The 23,131-nt window shown below is 35.8% G+C and overlaps 1 protein-coding gene across 4 annotated transcripts in view; it reads right to left on the bottom strand.

Annotated features, from left to right (window-relative positions):
* The window catches only part of cdc42bpab (CDC42 binding protein kinase alpha (DMPK-like) b), a 119,621-nt gene that overhangs the window by 40,748 nt on the left and 55,742 nt on the right, over positions 1-23,131 (bottom strand). For all 4 annotated transcript variants that reach the window (XM_056480923.1, XM_056480924.1, XM_056480920.1 and 1 more), the window contains exons 6-16: positions 13,349-13,442; positions 13,055-13,255; positions 10,078-10,326; positions 9,850-9,929; positions 8,965-9,125; positions 8,768-8,890; positions 8,517-8,650; positions 7,119-7,361; positions 6,489-6,599; positions 4,960-5,210; positions 2,435-2,540 (exon numbers count right to left, since the gene is read on the bottom strand). In XM_056480923.1, coding sequence (XP_056336898.1) covers positions 2,435-2,540; positions 4,960-5,210; positions 6,489-6,599; positions 7,119-7,361; positions 8,517-8,650; positions 8,768-8,890; positions 8,965-9,125; positions 9,850-9,929; positions 10,078-10,326; positions 13,055-13,255; positions 13,349-13,442 — 1,753 coding nt within the window. The remainder of the gene's footprint in view (positions 1-2,434; positions 2,541-4,959; positions 5,211-6,488; positions 6,600-7,118; positions 7,362-8,516; positions 8,651-8,767; positions 8,891-8,964; positions 9,126-9,849; positions 9,930-10,077; positions 10,327-13,054; positions 13,256-13,348; positions 13,443-23,131) is intronic.

Here is a 23,131-nt window from a genome sequence, read left to right as displayed (position 1 = left end):
ATTTATTTATTTCCTCAAAATTCTACACACAATAGCCCATGTGACAATGACAATGACAATGTGAAAAAAGAGTTTTTGAATTTGTTGCAAATTTATTAAAAATAAAAACCTGAACAAGCACATGTACATAAGTATTCACAGCCTTTGTTCAATACTTTGTTGATGCACCTTTGGCAGCAATTACAGCCTCAAGTCTTATTGAATATGATGCCACAAGCTTGGCACACCTGTCTTTGAGAATTTTTGCCCATTTCTCTTTGCAGTCCCTCTTGAGCTCTATCAGGTTGGATGGGAAGCGATGGTGTACAGCCATTTTCAGATTTCTCCAGAGATGTTCAATAGGATTTAAGTATGGGCTCTGGCTGGGCCACTCAAGGACATTACCGAGTTGTTGATACTCCATTGATATTTTGGCAGTGTGCTTTGGGTTATTGTCATGCTGGAAGACAAACCGTCACCCCAGTCTAAGGTTAAGAGCACTCTGAAGCAGGTTTTCATTCAGGATGTCTCTGTACATTGCTGCATTCATCTTTCCCTCTATCCTGACTAGTTTTCCAGCTCCTGTTGCTGAAAAACATCCCCACAGTATGATGCTGCCACCACCATGCTTCATTGTAGGGATGGTATTAGCCTGGTGATGAGCAGTGCCTGGTTTTCTCCAAACGTAATGCCTGGCATTCAATTTTAGTCTCATTAGACCAGAGACTTTTGTTTCTTATGGTCTGAGAGTCCTTCAGATGCCTTGTGGCAAATTCCAGGTGGGGAGTGGCTTCCGTCTGGCCACTCTACCATACAAGCCTGATTGGCGGATTGCTGTACAGATGGTTGTCCTTCTGTAAGGTTCTCCTCTCTCCACAGAAGAACGCTGGAGCTCAGACAGAGTGACCATTGGGTTATTGATCACCTCCTTGACTAATGCCCTTCTCCCCTGATCACTCAGCTTAGATGGCCGGCCAGCTCTAGGAAGAGTCCTGGTGGTTCCAAACATCTTCCACTTACAGATGATGGAGGCTACTGTGCTCACTGGAACCTTCAGAGCAGCAGAAATTTTTCTGTAACCTTCCCCAGCCTTGTGCCTCGAGACAATCCTGTCTCGGAGGTCTACAGACAATTCACAGCAAAGGCTGTGAATACTTATGTAGATGTGATTTTTCAGGTTTTTTATGTTTAATAAATTTGCGACAATTTCAAAAACTCTTTTTTCACATTGTCATTATGGGCTATTGTGTGTAGAATTTTGAGGAAATAAATTAATTTAATCTATTTTGGAATAAGGATGTAACATAAAAAATGTGGAAAAGTGAAGCGCTATGAATACTTTCTGGATGCACTGTAAAAAAAAATTAAATAAATATAAGGATTAATTATATTTAAACAATAAAAAAGCTATAAAATGATAAGCAATTAATTTTTTAAAGCGAAATAACTAAACTAAAAAGTAACTCGCATTATATTTTTAAAAAAGTAACTCAAATATTATTACTTAATTTTGAAAAGTAATGCGCTACTTTACTCTTTCCTCTCCACACCCCATCTTCAGAACACAAATTAAGATATTAACTCTCAGATTTTATCTCAAATATCTTACTTTGTGTTCCAAAGACGAACGAAGGTCTCATGGGTTTAGAACGACATAAGAGTGAATAATTACTAACATATTTTTTCATTTTGGGGCGAACTAACTCTTTTAATTAAAAATATACAAATACTACATATTATTACAAATATAAATGTATTCATTTTATTGTCTGATCGATTTATAAAGTAACAGCACAGATTGTCAAATACCCCTGATCCACCCTAGTTATTACTGATTCTATCTTCGACAGGAAAGTGAACGCTATACAAAAGACAGGAAGCAAACAAAATACTTTACACCGAGTCTACACAAAACCTCTGCAGAGCTCTTTTATAGGAATGTGAATTTATTCAACCATCTCACATCCTGCTTCAATTCCTTCCAAATGCCATCGTTCTTGCTTATGTTTCTAAACCCCGTCCAATCTGGCATTTGACATGACAGCCCTGGCCTGCTCCGCTATTGTTTTAAACTGCCTTTTGTGTTTTGGGTTTCCAGGTATTTCTTTTTTACAGAATGAAAAATGCTTAATATCCATGCCACCAAAAATAAGGAGCCCTTTAATATCTGATACGTCCAAACTTGCAGAATTATTTGACTGGCTTATTCCGATTTTATCACGCGGTCCAAAGAAAACAGTGGCTGAGCCAAGAAGCAATCCAGTGTAAGTGTGTGCGGTTGCGATCTCTCTCTAGGAATGTCAGCGGATTTGGGGAAAGAGTGCCAGAGGGAAGGGGGAATTACAGACCGGGGAGGCGGGGTTGGGGGGGTTTGATGTATGCTTTTCGTGATGAGAGAAAGACACATAATGAATATCATGAGCACATGTGTTGTTGAGAGCGATAGAGATCTCACCTTCTCCACTTCGGCACTCAGCTTCTTGTTTTCGTCTGTCAGATGGGCTTTTTCCCTCTCATACTTCTGCTTGTACTCTCTCTCAAACTCTTCTCGCTCGATTTGACTGTTGAAAACATAACAATGTACAGGAGGTGTTTACAATACACTCGTATTCCATTAGGTTATTTAATATAAACAATTCAACGTAAAGAAACCCTTTGGTGACTCAACAAAGCTAATGAACAACTTCATACTGTATATCATGAGAAGGAACTGTCCACAAGCCACAGTTTATTATTTTCAGTAAGTGTTGCATTAGGGACGTATGATTTCCATGATCTGACAAAATTCAGACAAGTTCAGATGAAAAAGTAGTGCTGTGTATGAGAATAATAAAATGCAAAAGGACCAAATATGTCTGTATGTTTTGCATGTCTGTGAATAAACGTTGTTTTTTTTACTTTACATAATGACACTACACACATGACGCTTGTGGTGTTTTTAGCCTCAAGAGTTGCTAAATATAAATAGATTCTAATTATGTAATTGTAATTTTTAGATTGCTAAAATATAAACATTTCCATAGATTTTTCATCTGATTTCAGTTTTGGTACCATATGCTTATAGTGTTGGAGGATTCATGGCTAAATTTTACCAGCCTGGTGGCCAATCTTCATTGATTCCACCAGTAAGAGCAGAGCGTGAAGGTTTAATTAGCGGTGTAATAGCAGAGTTTTGCTTAAAATATCTTCATTGTCTTTCCCACATCCAGGAGAGTTATGGTGTGGAGAAGCCCCAAAGAATCATATCACCCAGACTGTTGTATGTCCAGAGTGAAGCATGAGAGTGGATCAGTGATGGTTTGGGCTGTAATATCATGGCATTTTTTAGGCTCAATACTTGTGCTAGATGGGAGCCTCACTGCCAAGGACATCCAAACCATTCTGGAGGATCATGTGCACCCAATGGTTCAAACATTGTATCCTGAAGGCAGTGCTGTATATCAGGATGCACAATTACACACAGCAAGACTGGTGACAGATTGGTTTGATGAACATAAAAGTGAAGTTGTAATGAAACATCTCCCATGGCCTGCACAGTCACCTGATCTAAATATTATTCAGCCACTTTGGCGTGTTTTGGAGGAGTGAGTCAGAAAACTTTTTTCTCCACCAGCATCATGTACTGAGCTGGCCACCATTCTGCTAGAAGAATGGCTCAGAATCCATCTGGCCACTGTGCAGGACTCATAACTGTCATTTCCAAGACAAACTGATGCAGTTTTGACTGAAAAGGGAGGTCCTACACTATACTAATGAGTTATTGTGGTCTAAAACCAGTAATTTCAGTCTCATCATCTAACCCCAGTACATACACAGTTGAAATCAAAATTATAAGATGTCCTGTGAAATGTTTATTCTTTTAAAAATCTCTAAAGTAACGCTTAATGGAGAGAAGAGAGTTCAGTAAATGAATTTTTATTCGATGCTTTTTTAGATGTTAAATATTGGTGCAAATACACAAGATTTCAGGTACGCAAACATTAGTAAATCATGTTGTGTGATTTTTAAAAATTCTTCCATCCCATTAAATTTGCGTCTGACTTTGAAGCTTCTGCATGTGCATATAGGATAAGGTCAGGTGCAAAATAAGCTGTGTACATGGCTTTTCAGTGTTATTCTTCTTTGCATGTGTTTAGTAAATACAGACAGTACTGTTTTAATGACCAAAAGAAAGTTTGAGCTGATGCCAGCTGTAAGTTTGGGCCTAGAATGTTAAATAAATGAAATTTGGTAATTGTTAATGTTATTCCGACTTAAAATGAGGCGGAGGTGGTATCCCGATCATTGCTACTTGAAAGCCATTACTTTTAATCTTACCTAGTAAAACATTATCTTATTTGAATAAGCTAACATTAAAAGCAATTCTAAAACATGACCAGTGCTTGAGCATCCCTTGGGGTCTGTCGGTAGTTATTACTGCCTGCCTGGTTTTTGTCAAAAGGTGGCGAAGGTACAAAATTTGATGGATGTAGGAAAAAGCCTGGTTAAGATTAATAATAAGTTAAAATACGTTAAAATAGTAAGTAATTTGCATTAAAAAGATCATATAAAAAAAAAAACATCCCAAAAAAGAAAACATGTAAACAAAACAGATGGCCGAACTACTACACTATTCTCACACAGGACTGTTTGAAGGCATTCACTAGGTACTGAATACCAGTGCGGCAGGAAAGCTAAACTCTTTTTGAAATTGGATTATCAACTTGGTACTGAAGGTCCGACAACAATTTTGACACTATATTCAATACATGGAACTTAAAATTTATACCTTTAAATGTCACATAAATACAAACTGCGGGTCCTCAGACTGGCCCTTCCTGACTAAGTTGGCAGCAAACAAGAAAAGCTGTAAATTTCTTCTTATGCAAACACAGAGAATGCCAACAGTTGAACAATTACCTGATAAATCACTAAAAGATAAAGAGAAATGGAAATGTACTTCACACAGATATCTGCTTATGAATAGCCACACACACATACCTTTCTCTGCGGGTTTTCTCCAGTTTGTCTTTAAGCACGTGTATGTCTTTCTGATGGGTGAGGTGTTGACCCTCGGCGTCTCGTAGCTCTTTCTGGAGGTTCTTCATCTCACTGCTGTGAAGCATCTCTCTGCGACACATCTCCTCCTCATACTGCACGCTCTTCTTCTCCAGCTCGGCCCGAACACGCATCAGCTCCTGCTGCTGGTCTGAGCTCGCAGCTGCGTGAGGAGGCCCAGCCTGCTTCAAATGCTGCAAGATCACCCAGACACACAGACATGAGTGTAAATTAAAAGACAAGATCCAAGCAATCATGAACCAGAAGTTGCTGCTGACTATTTCAGTGTGAAAAGCATTTTTAAGTAAAAGAGAATATTGAGTAGGGGGTTGGCTTTTATTTTTGCAGTCCTCCTTTCATCTTTCACTGACAGCAAACTAACGGTTTCACCTAAGCATAATTCACCCAAGCGATCAAACTCAGAGAAGGACATAATCTCTCTGATCGTCTGACATTAAAATAGTAGTTTAACAAATAAACTGTCTGGTTTCTACAGCTTTCTCTCAATTCACATTTAAAACTTTAAAGAAATTGAAATATGACATTTATCATGATAATTATCCATATGGACTGATATGAAAAATCTTGTCTTGATCATTTTTGCCAGTCCTACTTTTATTTTTGCAGTCCTCATTTCATCTTTCACTGACAGCAAACTAACGGTTTCACCTAAGCATAATTCACCCAAGCCGTCAAACTCAGAGAAGGACATCATCTCTCTGATCTTTTGACATTAAAATAGTAGTTTAACAAATGAACTGTCTGGTTTCTACAGCTTTCTCTCAATTCACATTTAAAACATTGACATTTCTCCATATTTATCCATATGGACTAATATGGAAAATCTTGTTTTGATCATTTTTGCCAGTCCTACTCTGAAGACAACAAGACAAATTTTGATGCTGGATTATTAGAATTCAATTCAATTCAATTCACCTTTATTTGTATAGCGCTTTTACAATGTAGATTGTGTCAAAGCATCTTCACATGAAAGATCATAGTAAATTGAATCCGTGTCAGTTCAGGTTTCAGTGTTAAAGTTTAAGAATATATTGGATGCTGGATTTTTAGACTATATTGGATCTAATAGTAATGTCCCTGAACCACACAAGTCTGAGAAAGGCACTTTATTTAATTAGTTTTAGTTTTGAAAATGATGTTTTAGAATGTCAACGATCGGCATCCACACATAGTGTTTCATAGAGTGTTTGCGAAAAGATCTCCATTCACGCTATACAGCTGAAAACGAGCATCACAGTCAAAAACTCTGGGTATAGTGTGGATGGAAGGCATAACAATAGCATAAGTTAATTAATGAGGCCTAACTTTTTTTTATTAAGTGATCATGACTGCTTTGCCAATTCTTACAGGTTGTTTACTATGTACTGAGTGTTTGCCCTTTTTAACCTAAATCACAGCAGTATATATCTATGTAGGATATAAAAGATAAACAAAAAAGGCTGCACTGTCACCTTCATGCCCTCGAGCTCCTCCTCTAGTTGTTTGCTGTACTGTTCTGTTCTTTCTCGAACCTTCCTCTCCTTCTGAGCTTCTGCTGCATGTTCCTCAGCCTGGGCCTCCAACTAAGTAAAAAAACACCACAAAAATTCAATATGCAGCCACAAACATGACTCGAGTGCAGGGGCACAGCATCAAAATGAAATCTATTTTGACTTGGCTTACATGACGATTTCAAACACCAGTGTGCTTCACATTTTTACATTTAAACATTTACTCATTTAGCAGATTCTTTTATCCAAAGCAAGATACAAGCGAGGATAAAAGAAGCACTTTCAATCATCAGAGATTTGCAGTATATAAATGGAAAAGTCCAATTTTCCTCTGAGCATACAGAGAGGAGAGAGTGTGTCCTACAGGTGGTTTGTCAGGCCCACTCACATGTATAGAGCGCACTCAGAATCGCACAATGTTTTCCAAAAAGAATGAGGAGCTTAAAAGGTGTCTGGTGCACAGGGAGAAAAAACGTGTGCTATCTGCAGGTGGTTTGTCAAGCCCACTCACCAGTGTAAAGCACACTAAGAATTGGAAGACGTTTTCTCAGATGCATGGAGTAGTGTGGCTGGTGTTAATGCATGATGTACCTCTTTGCGCATTCTCTCAGCCTTGCGTATCTCCAGCCGTAGAGCCTCCAGTTTTTGTGACACTCCTTCCATCTCCTCTTCCTTGTCTTTGAACTGTCGGCTGAGGCGCTGCTTTTGTGAGCGAACATCGCTCAGCTGTTCGTTCAGCTCAGTGAACTCCTTTATGGCCATCTTCTTTTGACTGTGAGCATCCTTTAGCTCCTTCCCCTGAGCCTTCACCTTCTCTGTCAAACCCACAAGCTCCTTTACAGAATTGTAACAAAAGCAACGTTACTGTAACTCTCACTAGTTACTGAGCAAAAGAGTAATCTGTTGAACAGCAAGCTATAAACTGAAATTCAGCTCAGGTCACTGTGACCATTTGGCTTGTTTAGTTATTATGCTTTTATAGTAGGGTCGACTGCATGATCTGAAACCCAATTTGATTGATTTGATTGATTCAAAGGGTAGTTTTTGGTTCCTTTCTGATGAATGTGTGGGGTAATGATATGCAAATTCTCTCTCTGCTTGCAGCATGTCAGTCACGCTTGTCGTAAAATAAAGCATCTAAAATTCACATTTGGACTGATTCATGCCATTGATAGTGTCTCCATGATTTTACTTTAAATGTGTTCACATCAGAAATTAACTGTGCTACTTTATTATTATTAAGTGTATTTGGGTATGGTTTGCATCTGTGTTTAGAATAAAGTATATGCATTGTACAAACAAACCAAACTCTGACATCAAACAAACCTATCAACACGAAGAAGTGTTAGTGTGAAAGCCCCTTAAGAGACATCTAATATTTAGCAATTTAACTGCACTGACATCATATGCATATGCATATATAGCAGATCTTATACGTGTGTATAATGAATTCTTGGACAAGAACAATTGTGTGGTTATGATGTGTTATGATGAATCAAAAATTGTTGTATTGTTAGATCTGAAAACACAGCACTGGCCTCATTATTTACTATCACCCAGTTTCTTCTTATGCTGAACACAGAACATGATATTCTGAATAATGCTGGGGGGGAATCAGCTACTGACATCCATACTATGGAAGTCGATGGATGCTTTTTTCCAACATTCTTCAGTATAACTTCGGATGTGTTCAATAAAAGAAAGACACTTGGAACAAGCAAAGACTGAGTAAATGATGGGGGATGGCTTCATTTTTGGCTGAACTACCCCTTTAAATTTGTTACATGGGCTTCCAATCTAGCAAAAAACTTGTTTAGGTGGTTTTAGAGAAGTTTCTGACCATTTTTCAATTAGCCGACTGACCAAATGCTTGGAAATCAGCTAGGGCAGCTTAAACCATATAAGATCAGCAAATTTGGTTACAAATTCTTCTAATATTTTGGCCTAAATGACTAGCTTTAGCTTCAGCTTTTCTAACAGAAAAGGTACCTTATGCAGATCATCTTTCTCTTGTGTGACACTCTTCAACTGTTTCTCTAAGCTCCTGACGACCTTAGAAGAGTCTTCCAGGTCTCTTCGGGCTGTGCTGGCGTCCTCCAACTGCTGCTCAATCTGACCAGAGTCTGACATGTCAAAACATTTTACAGTCTTTATTAGGAGATGTCATCACCATCAAAGAGTAATCAATCTAGTACAATAAAGAAGTTTGATTGTGCTCCGATTCAATTTCGAGCTCTCACCTGCTATCTGTTTTTTCAGGATGTCGATCTCACTCTTTAAACTTCGGATCTCCACTTCTTTATTAGCATTAACCGGGGCGTCTGAATCAGGGTATTGCAGTGCTTGCACTGTTTGTGTAGACTCTAAAGGCGAAAAAGATATTTCAGAGAGACAGGAGGAATAATGTGATTTAGTATGGATGTGTTAGTGTCCTCACCCTGTAGTTTACGGGTAAGTTCGGTTTTCTCCTGCTCTAACCGTCGGATCCTCCTCTCATAGGCTTCAGAGGCCAGACTCTCCTCCAGGCTACGCTGAACATGAGCATCCACCTGTGCAGGTCCGACCGATTCCCGCAAACACCCTCGATCTGACAGTGTGCTTCACAATAACGCATAAACATATTAATAAAATACAATATAATGCAATAATAATAACCACAGTAATATTATTAATTATGCAAAATACACTACCATACAAGACATTTCAGACTGGTTCCTTTTATTTGATCAGAGTTTACAGCAAAAACAGTATTACTGTGAAGTATTATTGCCATTTAAAATAACTGTTTTCTATTTGAGTTGAATCGTGATTAATTGCATCCAAAATAAAAGTTTTGACAATTGAAATTTGTGTACTGTGTTTATTTACTATAGATTTATAAATACACACAGGCATGTGTATATTTCAGAAATCCTTTATTTATATTTAGATATAAAATATATGTGTATATGATACAAGTTTTACATATAAATTTATATATTCATGTAACAAAATTATTTTGTACAGATTTGTTTCTATGTATGTGTGTGTATCACATATAAATAGTATCAGCATCATTGCTTTAGTCTAGTTACGTGACCTTTACACGATCATTATACTATACTGATTTCAATTAGCATGTCTTATATACTTACATATAACGTTATAAAATAATTGCTGAAAAAAGTCAGTGTTCCTTAATGAACTCCTGGATTAAATCCTTTTTGATTAAATAATGCATCATTGTTGAGTAACAGTATTAAATTATTTCCAAAAAACCCACTCAAATACTAAGTTGTGTGCATTCTTAAATGCATGATGAATAAAGAGTCATCTGACTCACCATTTACTTGTGTAGGTGAAGCCTACGAATGGGAGGTGGTGTCCAGAAAATGTTGTGTGTGAAGGTGGAGGCAAAGTTTCCTAAAACATTACAGAAAAGCAATGCATGATTCAACTATCAATTAAAACCATCCAGTACTATATAGTGGCACACATAAAAGAGGAAATGCATCTCTGCATAAACAATCAACTACACAGACAAGACTATATTCAAACAGACACAGCATACACAGTTTTTGAGGCAATCGTCATCCACGTCAAAGTTGGAGGTGTCAGTGGGACTGCTGACTTCAGGGATGTAGGGGGCTTCACATGTGCGGATGTTGTCCCAGTCGATGCCTGTGAAAAAGGGGTGCTGCTTAAAGTCTTCGATACCGTTCTGGCCCAGCCGGTGTTCTCTACTGCAGATCAGCCGCCGAACAAGATCTTTAGCATCCTCGGACACATCCGTCACTTGAAGAGGGAACTGGAAGCGCTCCTGAAAAAGAAAGAGTTCAAATATAGTTTAGAAGAGCACAGTGAAGCTCAATCAGTCATCATCACTCAGTATTGTAATTAAGGACCCGATATACTTTTTTTTTTTCCTCTCTTTCCTCTCTCTTTCTACTTCTACTTACTACTATTATCATTAAAAAAATTATTATTATTATTATTATTATTATTGTTGTTATTATTATTATTATTTGTCCTCTTCTTGATTTCCCAACCTCCATTCACCTCGTCACTTCTATCATTAATGATATTACTTTTACTTTTGTTATCATTACTATTATTATTATCACTGTTTTGACTTGCCCTACTGTTATCTCCTCATTATCATTATTATAAGTATTTATCCCATTGTCATTATTAAGGTTGCTGTAGTTGTTGTAGTAGTAGTAGTAGTAGTCATTGTAGTAGTATTGATTGTAGTTGTGATTATTGAAGTAGTAGTTGTAGTAGTTCCTGTAGTAGTAGATGTCGTTGGTATAGTGGTATCAGAAGTAGTAAAGGTGGTGTTGTTGTTGTTGTAGTAGTAATAGTAGTAGTAGTCGTTGCTGGTGAAGTAGTATCAGTAGTAGATGTTGTCGATGTAGATGTAGTAGCAGTGATTGCTGTAGTAGTATCAGTAGTACCCAGTTAAGAAAGCATCAGTAAAAACGATGTGGACAATAGGAAGAAAGACAATCCAAGACAAGTCACATCATCCTTCTTTATATAGCACTATATACAGTAGACTGACTTTACAGTATTAATCCTGAAAAATAATGGTCAATGTTGCTTTCAATCAGAATTGCATGTCCGTTTAAAGCAGCTTTTCTGTGTTCATGTTTTTACTAGTAGATGCTTGACCTCAATGGACTGAACAGAGGAAGTGAACCTAAGAATATTTCCAAGTCAAAAAAGGCGGAGCCACAGGGCCACATCTACTATGGTGTTTATCAACTCTTCTGGAAAGTTCATGCTGTATTAACTGCAAACTAAGTTTAAGTTTTGCCTGATTTTGGTTAAACTGACATCACACCACTTCATTCTTTGATTTTGCTTGAAGTATATCGGGACCTTCACAGTGGTTTAAGATGTGCTTGGTACAAAACTAAATAAACTTTGATGAAAAGGTGTTGTTTTTACCTCATCGTTAGGTTGAGATGACTAATCCAGAATAAAATAGTGAAGGAAAGACAAAAAGAATTTCTAAATCAAATCCATGGTTGCTGTTTTGGGGTTTTATACTAAATGCAAGACACAAACTAATATTGCACTGGTGAACTAAAAAAGGAATGGATTATCAAGGGAATAATTCACCAAAAAAAAACAAAAAACCACTGCCTGACAAAAGTCTATTGCCTGTCCAAGTTTTAGGAACGACAATTGATAACTTGACTTCTAGTTGATCATTTGGTTTTAAAAGTGGCTTATATGAAAGGCAAAGGCCTCTACATTATGCTTATTTTGCCAAAATAAAATATGATCATGCCTTGATTTTTAATTATTTAATTAGAACAGTAAGATCTGACTCTGCTTAGACAAAAGTCTTGTCACTACCAGAAATAATGTACAGTATAGAATATAAAGTCATAGTGCAGTGGAAAAAGAATAAATATTGTGTATGACTCCCGTGAGCTTGGAGGACTGCATTCATACATCTCTGTAATGACTCAAATAACTTATTAATAAAGTCATCTGGAATGTCAAAGAAAAAGTTCTTGCAGGACTCCTAGAGTTCATCAAGATTCTTTGGATTCATCTCCAATGCCTCATCCTTCATCTTACCTCAGACATGCTCAATAATGTTCATGTCTGGTTATTGGGCTGGCCAATCCTGGAGCACCTTGACCTTCTTTGCTTTCAGGAACTTTGATGTGAAGGCTGAAGTATGAGGAGGAGCGCTATCCTGCTGAAGAATTTGCCCTCTTTGTAATGTAATGGGCAGCATAAATGTCTTGATACGATACCTCAGGCTGTTGATGTTGCCATCCCCTTTGCAGATCTCTCACACGCCCCCATACTGAATGCAACCCCAAACTATGATTTTTCCTTCACCAAACTTGACTGATTTCTATGAGCATCTTGGGTCCATGCGGGTTCCAATAGGTCTTCTGCAGTATTTGTGATGATTAAGATGCAGTTCGACAGGAGATTCATAGGCAAATTCTACCTTCTGCCACTTTTCCAAATTATCAACTAGAAGTCAAGTTATTATGTATTGCTCTTACAACTGGGATCAACGACAAGACTTTTGTCAGGTAGTGTATAATTTATTAACAATTTAATCACCCTCAAGTGGTTCCAAACCTCTTTTCTTCTGCTGAATACTAAAGAAGATATTTTGAAGACATTCTTCAAAATATCCTCTATTCATTAGAAAACAAAAACTCAAACAGGTTTTGAATAAATAATGAAACAATTTTCATGTTTTGGGTGAACTACATCTATTAGTTACTCAACCGCAAACAGGGCACCTCAACGATTAAAGGAGAAGTGTGTAATTTTTGCACCAATGGCATCACAAAAGTACATAAAAAGTCTTTTTCCTGATCACCATGTTACATTTTGATAGCAACACAGTGTGTTTATAATGTTCAAAGGAATCCACAATAAAAATTGTCAAAATAAAGGTCTTTCTAAATCTTTTCACATTAAAAAAATGACACACATCACCTTTAACTTCACACTGGAAAAGCATGTGGCACAGAAATACTTGTTGGCATTTGATGCAAACTAACCTTATGGTTCATGATCTTTCCATATGTCTCCACCAGGGATTCAGCATAAAAAGGCGTCTCTCCATACAGCATCTCATACATGCAGACCCCCAAAGACCACCAGTCACACTCGGGCCCGTACTTTCCCTTCCCGTCCTCCATAGCCTGCAGGATCTCTGGTGAGATGTAGTCCGGGGTCCCAACTGCTACAGAGGACTGGACCTAAGAGAAAACAGGTGCAACAAGACGAGAAGATACACTACAGCAAAAAATAATCATGTGCTTGACAACTTCAGCATTGTAGCTTAAACTCACTGTCCCGTCTTCCATGAGTTTGAGGCAGGAGCCAAAGTCAGCCAGCCGGATGTGACCATTCATGTCCATCAGTATATTGTCTGGTTTGATATCTCTACATATACACAAAACACAATTACAAAAATTTTTTAAAACCAAACCAGGACCTTAATAAAACAGTATTACATAGTATTCCATGGAAAATAACAATATATAAATATGGACAAATTACAATATTATATAAAAAAAAAAATTATAATTACAATTGAAGAAAGTAATCCAATAAATATGACTAAAAAAACAGCTGTCAACCAATCAGATTCAAGAATCAGACAGAATTGTTAAATATATATATAATATATATGTATAAATATATATATATATATATATATAACATATATAACATTTTAAACATTTAGTCATATTCTTTTTATGGTAAAATTTATATAAATATATAAAAGCACTCATTAAATAACATTAATATTGATTTTACCATATGTGAATTTGAATCTATATACTTATATATAAATTATTGGATTTTATTAAAAAAAATTATCTATCTATATAAAATATATTTGCGTAAATAACAAATAATAAAATAAAATAAAAATAATAAAATAAATAAATATATAAAAAATAATCCAATCAAATAAAATAAATTAATTATAAAAACAAAATAAATAATAAAATAAAATAAAATAAAATATATTAAAATAAAATAAATTAAAATAAAATAAATTAAAATAAAATAAAATAAAATAAAATATATAAAAATAAATTAAATTAAATTAAATTAAAATAAATTAAAATAAAATAAAATAAAATAAAATAAAATAAAATAAAATAAAATAAAATAAAATAAAATAAAATAAAATAAAATAAAATAAAATAAAATAAAAACATCCAGTGTCCCCATTTATAGTTCAAATAACATAATTTGTGCCAGGACATTTCTAAAATGTCTGGGATTTATACGCCGTTCATAAGTTGTTTAAGACATCTGATATTATCTATATCAATAAATCAAACTGTTCTCTGCCTGGCACAAGTACAGTGTTGGTCGTTATAAAAGAAATAAGTTAAACTTTGAAGGACACACACACACATCTCACTGAAACAGCCAGGGGATTTACCTGTGTCAGCACATCATTAATCACAACAGCTCATAAACCCTTAAACTCAGTGCTACTGCTCAGACGTTTTTGTTGTACTTCACAGTCAACGTCTCTAATAAGACATTACAAGTTCATGCAATGTGCGTGTGTTTGTGTGTGTGTGTGATCTTCAATCTTTGGCAGAGTGTTAGTTCAGTGAGTGAGAAGAATAGTGCAAAACACAGATTTTTTTGTTGATTATTAATTGTCTGCAAGATATGAAGATATATTGTGTGAGTGTGTGTGTGTGTGTGTGTGTGTGTGCGTGTGTGTGTGTGTGTGTGTGTTAGGTGAGAGGCAGGCATTCGCCCCCTTGCTGTCTCACAGCTGAACAGTGGCCTAAAATGAAGCATGTATTAAGACTTTGACACAGTGAAGTCTTTGAGGAACTCAGTGGGTGGTGGAACTCAGTCCATAATGACTTGACCTCGTCCACACCGAATAATAAAGCGTCCAATGCTGTCTAAACTGCACTGTAGATAATACACTGCTGTGTTGTTGTTGCTTTTTTGTCAGTAATTCAATTATTATTATTAAATTCAACCCGATTTCTATTCTCAGCTTAAACAATTTTCAAAGAGCGCAGCAACTGAAAATCTAGGATAGTGAAAGGGTTTTAATTTGTATTATATAAATACAATTTCCATTCATTTGAATCATTTCAATACTTTTATATTAAATATAAAGCACCACCATTCATACGCTTTTTATAGAGATACTCTATATAGTACAGAAGCATAGTAATAGAAGTTTATTAAATTTTCCATAAATTTTGTTTTAAAATGACATACTTAAAACATTATATTTATTATTTCCTTCAATTTTAACAAATATATATTATCATTTTTCATGGAATACTACTGTATGTAATATTGTTTTGTTTAGGTTCTCTTTAGCTCAATATGACTGCATGTATTTAATAAAACAAAAATAAAATACAATTTAACACATCTGTTTTCCATTTGAATACACTTTAAATGTCATTTATCCTTCATCAATTTTCAATCAGCACAGCAACTAAAAAAACTAGGATGGACAATTAATTGAATTTGTTTTATATAAATGCAATTTTCATTCATTTGAATCATTCCACTATACTTTTATATTAAATATTAAATAAAAAAGAACCACCATTCCTACTTTTGTAATGGAGATTTTCTATATTGTAGTCACTTTAGTTAGTTATGACTAGGGTCAGACAGAATTTGCGGACATTTTTAGCTATTTCTGTGCAGAATTTAGTAAAAAATCTGCAGATTTATGTGGAATTATTTTGGGTGCATTATAACTAAAAACTTCATATATGAAATAAAAATAACACAGTTTTAACTTTTATATAAATGTTTACAATGAATTAGATCCTCTTAATTGGTAAATAAAGCAAGTCCCTTTTACAATGTATCTACTAAAAAGAAAGAAAATATTACTTTACAAACTGTATTGCAAATAAATCATATGAACATTTTCATATTAGTCAATAATATTAGTGAAATTCATTTAAAAACTGAATAAATATAAATTTACACACATTTACACAAGTAAATAAATAGACTCAATGATGAGCTAAAAATCTGCGGAAATCTGTGAATTTCTGCGCAGGCAGATTCCGTGTGGGCCTAGTTATGACTGCATTTATTTATCATCCTTTTTTATAGAAAACATTATACTACATTATTGGCATTTTTCATAACCTGTTTCAAGGTTTACAGCTGTTTGGTAAAGTCAAGGTTTTAAAACCGTTAAATTTTTCTGTTATACTCTTCCTAAGGTATGTGTAAGTTTTTTTTATGTGTTTTTTATGTTTTGTAAAGAAATCTGTGTTTTTGAAATCAATAGACAGCAGAGGTCAATGACTGATTTTAATTATTTAGCTTGACATGTTTACTGTTCCAAGATATTATAAATGTTTCCTAAAATAAAACATATTGTGTTCAATGGGGTTAAAAAGTTGTTGTTTTTTTAACTCAGACATTAAAAATAACCTATTTTAGAGTAGTAATCACAATACCGTGATACCCTGAAACCATCATATTTTTATCCAAGGTTATCATACTGTCCGAAACGGGCCCATGTCTTCTACATTAGTCTTTTTTTTTAATAATATATTTGAATTGGAAATCTAGTAACATTATAAATGCCTCTACTGTCACTTTTGATTATTTTGATTTTGACACCAGATTGAAATAAAAGTATTATTTCTATAAATAAATAAATAAATAATTTAATTAATTCTTACTGATGCCAAACATTTGGCCGTGTATCCTTACAAGTGTATAAAGTGCCCAAATGAGGATTTCATAATTCAGCAACATTTCACTCTTGCATTCTTGAAACGATTGTTTAACTTTCACTTTTAAATCATTAGGTGAGCTTGTTCAGCTTAGGGAACATAATTACCTAAGTTCACATTTTAAAACTAAATATTTATTAAAAAATATCATATTTTTTAACAGTCAAGCCCAATGCACAAAAGATCTTTCCGCAACCATGATCCGTGACCAATCCCCTCCTCTTGCTGAATCCGTCACTGAGGTCTGCTTTCTAACGCTTTTGCTTTCTAAGAGGGTCTTGGCTTGATTGGGCCATTCTCACCGTCACGGTCCTGTGCCACAGCGCAAACAGCAGAGAGCAGAAGACGACATGCTAAACCAATTAACAAAGTCGAGACGCTCTGAGCCAAACAAATATGCTCCACAGAGTCCATAGATAAACACTATGAGCTAACAAGGTTTTAAAACATACCGTATAATATGGAAATATTCATAACAGATCAAGTTTATAGATTTTTACATTAAATTTATAAATAAATTAACTACGCTGTTAGAGATAATAGTAGAGACACAAACATATTCATAAACAATACAACACATCTGACTTTCTTTCCTTCTACGCATATGTTATTTTGACACAAACATCAGATTGCCATGACTAAAGTCAAGATTGTGACTCTTAAAGAGTGCTGGTTGTCATTGACTTGCATTTTTAATCACAGAGAACCATGATTTCAGTTAAGAATCTGAAATCAATTCAGCTGCCATACAGTGCATTCATTCAATATTTTAAATTGTTCTCTGATATCTACATAGAAGTAAGCTCAACAATTCTCCAGAAACAGTTTTATTTGCTTATTTATTACCCCAGAAATTACCCCTACAATGAAAAACTCGATTTTATACGGTTTTAAATATTACAGACAGGGTGATGTACTCTGAAATAAACACATGCAAAATAATCATACTTCAAAAATATTTCAACAACTTGAGTAAAGTCTTGTTAAGAAGCTTCTCAACTAAAGATGTGGAGAGGTTTATTTTAGACAGGAGTGAGTGAGCTGTGTTTAAGCAATTAGAGGAGCATAGCTTACTCCTGAATTGTGTCGTGAATCAAATATAGGCAAAATAATAGTTATATTTAAGAACAGACAGAGATGTATTTAGAGTTAAATTGTGAAGCTTTAACATAAATGAAAACAGGTAGGAAATAATATCAACCTCTGCATACAGAGATGAGCTTTATAATGGTTATTGGAGTCCTTTCACTCTAGACAAATCAAAGCAAGAGCTGAATGATATAAAAACGATGTACAAGCTTGCATTAAACACCAATTTTAGTGGTTTACATGTGTCTGTTGCCTCATTACAAACATAAACAGCAAATTTCACAGACCTCAATAAATGGAATAAATCTGTGATCTGTATATCCTGCTTTTTGCATTCTGACAAGAGGTTGAGATGCATGATTGCATGTTTCACAGAACTGCCACTTTGGTCTTCCTGCCTCTCCAGTTTTCACATTAAGAGTCCCCCATAGATAGTATGCTTATGATTAGTATGAGAAACTTAAAAATAAGGAAAAAAAATCATTGTTACAATCTCACTAGAATACTCCTTGGGAAATCAAATACAGATTGGTTGTGGATATTAATGCACAACCAGTTTGGTTGTCCAAACTTATACCCCTCACAATCACTGCACTCATCATCATTTAACATTTGCACATTTTAAAAATTTGCACATATTCATTGCACTGATTCATTTATTTGAACTGTACATACCCACTGCACATGGACATTTGTAAATATGTTTATCTATCTGCACACTTCTGATTATTAATAGCATCCTGTACATATATTCATTTATTGTAAATCTCTATTCATAGCAAATACAACCTGTATATACTGTTCATAGTACATCCATCTGTAAATATCACCATAGTTTTTCTATAACTGCACGTTATAACTTATACCTGTATCCTGCACTTGCTGTTATTGCACTGCTGGTTAGACCTAAACTGCATTTCGTTGCCTTATACTTGTACATGTGTAATGACAATAAAGTTGAATCTAATCATCTAATCTAATCTAATGATCACGTGTGGACTGTCAGAATTGGTGTTTTATTCTGATTGGTCTGTTTGTAAACTCACAGTATTTACATGAGAACAAGTATGTGTGCTCAAACTATGCTCAAACTATGTACTGAACATTTATTATTAAATAGCAATGCCTAGGCATATCCAGATTTTCATTCGATGGCATCATTAATGATCTAGTAAAGCAAAATATCTACATCTAGAAGATCTACATCTTGAATGGCCTGAAGATGTATAAATTAAAGAGATAGTTCTTCCAAAAACAGAATTACTTACTATCCCTTCCCTTGTTCCAAACCAATTTGAGTTTTTTGTTCTGATGAATACAAAGGAAGATTTTTAAAAGAATGTTGGAAACCTGTGACCACTGACATTCATATTTGGAAAAACAAATACTATGGAAGTAAATGGTTACAAGTTTCTAACATTCTTCAAAATATCTTCTTTTGTGTTCAAAAGTTTGACAGAATTTTCATTTTAGTGTGAACTATCTCTTTAACAGCAGACATTCATTTATTGGGTGAACTATCTCTTTAAGACTCTAATCACAGCTAAGCTCCCTTTTAAACTACGATAAACTTGGCGCGACTTAAATCGATGTTAGATTTGGTTAACCTGGTCGCATGCCTCCTGCCAGACTAAAAGCCATTCACTTTGTAATGGTGCATTAAGGGGTCCGGTCCGGTCAGCAGGGGTTATAGTGTAGGTGATAATTGGGTGGCTCTGTCCCAGGCTGCTGTCTTAAGGAGCAGCGGACTGCGAGCAGAGGGAGGTAATCCCACTTTAAGACCACAATAACCATCTGTGAGCACCATCTGGCTCTGCCTCATGCCTACCACAGGGAGAGCTGGTCAGCTGTAGACAGAAATAAAGAGAAGGGGGTGGGACTCATTGTATGGGGGCGTTGGATACATTTCAGCAACTCATTTAGACCCTCTTCTCATTCATGCATTGAGCTCAGTCCATTATTTCAAGGAAAAAAAAATAGTGAAGTATGAGGAAACTTCAACTTGTAGGTCAAGGCCCTCTGGTTGAAAAAAAAGCTGTTCTACAAGCGCTAATACTGTCGGCGGTGTGGCCAAACAAAGCTCTTTATGAGGTCACCCAATCACCTGTGCTGCTTCAAATGAATGTGGCTTTATCCTCAGGCAACGACTGTGCATCTTTTTCCTTTGATAGAGGATCTTTACAGGTAACAAGAGATCCCTTCTTGACTTTTGAGGTGCGATGAGCCATGTCTGGCGGTGAATGAAATTCCAGTTTCCTTAGGAATCAGCTGGGACGTCCCACGGATGATCAATAGCAGGACACACATATGGCCCTGATCAATAACTGTGTATAATGCAGTGGTCATGCATAACAAAAACACAAAGATGCTAGTGCGTCCAGTTGGATCTTTAGCTGTGACATTCAGTGGAAGGATCAGAGCACACTCTATGCAAATATCAGGCCACGAGGAACCGGGCACTTAACACCACTTACAAGCACAATCTCTAAAAATCCTCCACTTTAACACAACAGCTTGCCCACTTAGTCTAATGAGGACTGGGTGAAAGCAAGAGCTCCAAGCTTTTCCTGAAAGGAGCTTTCGGGCAAGAGCCGACTAATGTAATCTAGTGGCTGGAAATAACGTGTGAAAAATGCATTTCAAGTGTAAATATGAATTAATAAAGAGACTAAACTAATTTCAGATTTAATGAATCCACGCAAAGTGCATTATTATGCTTTCCGAATATTACTTATAATGTAGTGTGTAATGGAGTTGTTTGTGAACGTGTGCAAAGTTTAAAAAATCTAAATGCACAACAAATAAAGTTACTGTACTAAAAGAAAGAAGAGATTTGAAATACTCAAAAATAGTTATCAGCAATTCCACTTTCCCTTCTGCAACTACTTAGATCTGTAACAAATCTGCATAAAGCCAGCCTATGGTCTTCAGCCTATGTCTACTTATACCCATGCTCAAATGGAACTTTGCAAACAAGTTTGAGAATTTAATAATAAATTAATCAATGTACAAAATACAAAACAAACAAATAAATAATTCAACGTTTTAGAGTAAAGCAGGACATTTTAACTTACAAAAACAAAATCATAATATTACTTAATTTCCAGTGAAATATGATAATATATAGTAATCAGACTAATTTTGCTTACCCAAAGCACTTCACAATCATGAGGGGGGTCTCTCCACACTACCACCAGTGTGCAGCATCCACTTGGATGATGCGATTGCAGCCACAGGACAACGATGCCAGTGCACACACCAGCTATTGGTGGAGTGTACAGTGACAAAGACAATTCAGTGGATATGGATGATTGGGAAGCCATGATGGGTAAGGGCCGATGGAGGGAATTTGGCCAGGACACCGGGGTTACACCCAGGGTGTGATTTTTACATTGACGATCAGGGGGTAAACTTTTTCGGTAATGTTATTTTGTGTAATAAATCCTTCAGTGAATCAAATGTATGCATTTATTTAAATGACATTATAATGACATTATGATATTTTATTAATAAAACATTTACATTTTCAGTGTTTTGTGGGATATTTTGTGTATTCTGAACTACAATATCCACTGATTAGCTGTTTCAGAGGTTACTGTAGGTCATACTATGCATCTAGTTTTACTTTACTTTTAGGCTATATGTAGAAACAAACACCTATTTGACAAGAAAAGTGTCTTGTGAACACTTACCATGTCTATTGGCATAAACTAATTAGTGTGATTATGCGTTCACAATGGTATAATCCATTATAGGGGTGGTCAAATGTATATTTATATTATCTATTATTTTAATTAATAATATTAGAATTTAAGATACAGATCAGGGCCAAATATTTCTCACGATTTAGAGGGCTGGTCCCGATAAAGTCCTGATATAAGTTTGGAATGATATGGGATACGATATTGATTAAGATGAGTAGACGATATAACAGAATAACAGTAAAGCATCCATTTAAACCATTTTTAGATGGTAAACTATTAATTATGAACTCATCACTGTGCATTCTTGCATACTGTGGTGTTTTTCGCACAGCACATCCACCCTCAATCATACAGACGCATGTATTCCCATTTGCACACCCTGGAACACAGCTTGCTCATACAAAAACACACCCACGCCAACCCCATCCCCGGGGACCAATCCACTTTGTCCCCACCCTCCACAAACCAGGCTTGCCAAACTCTCACGAGACGAGCGCTGACCACACCTCTAACCCCATGATTGCTGCCTTTAACTTTCCCCTGCCTGTCCCTCTGGGTGCCCCAAAAACACACTGCAATTGGCAGACCAAGACTGAAAAAAGCTGCACATAGGTTTTTGAGGAAGACTACATGAGTACATTGGAAATAGTGCATGTTTGTTTGCATCCAAATATTTGGTGGGATTGTTGATGCACACCCAAAGTCCCAGTACAAACACATTCATCACACTGAGGATCTATACAACTGCTGCCTGTCATTATGCAAATGTAGAGAAGCCTCTTCCTGTGTGATAACCAAAGATTAAGACTAAATATAGTCTCTTTTTTGGACTCTGACTCAATTTCAATGCATGCTTTACTGATTTGATAAACCCTATGAAATCTATGTAGCTGTTTTGTTGCTTTTAATCCATTTTAATTAGCATTGATGTCATCTTTTTGCTAAATTACTCTGCTGTAAAAAAAACAAGCGCAAAAAAAGAGATTTCATACCCTTCATATTGATGAAGCACGCTATTATGATAACCAGCGAACTAGCAGTTCCAGATTCCTGGAGAACTACAATTCTGCCACTGAACTGAACTACAACTCCCAGAAATCATTGATCCAATCACTCCTGCCATAGCTGACAAACATCCAGAGACTGACACACACACACACACAGCGGAAGTTCATCATTGAATGATTACTTGGACTATATATACACACCACATATTCACACAAACTTTGCTGAGTCTTGTTTCTGTTTAGAGCATCACATAAGCGTTATCCTTGTCTTGCCTTCCCAAGTTCGTGACCATTGCTTTGTTTTACTGTTTATGTTGTTTTGCCACCTGACCTGACCAATTGTCTGCTTTTGACTACACTGTTAGATTTCCTGTTTTCTCCTGTTTGGCCCTATTTTGATCGTTGTCTGTCTGACTATTCTTTGTAATAAACTGCACGTGGATCCTCACCTCTGTTGTCCTAGACCCTTACGTGACACACGCACTATGCACAGAATCAAATTTATGTGATTTACATAGGTCAGTCCACTGAGGTCAGAAAATGCAGAAATCTGTATTTAT

The sequence above is a fragment of the Danio aesculapii genome, chromosome 20 (genome assembly GCF_903798145.1).
Source record: "Danio aesculapii chromosome 20, fDanAes4.1, whole genome shotgun sequence".
Taxonomy (NCBI): Eukaryota; Metazoa; Chordata; class Actinopteri; order Cypriniformes; family Danionidae; genus Danio; species Danio aesculapii.
Note: the sequence above shows the minus strand (reverse complement) of the source record. Positions and strands in the feature narration are given on the sequence as shown.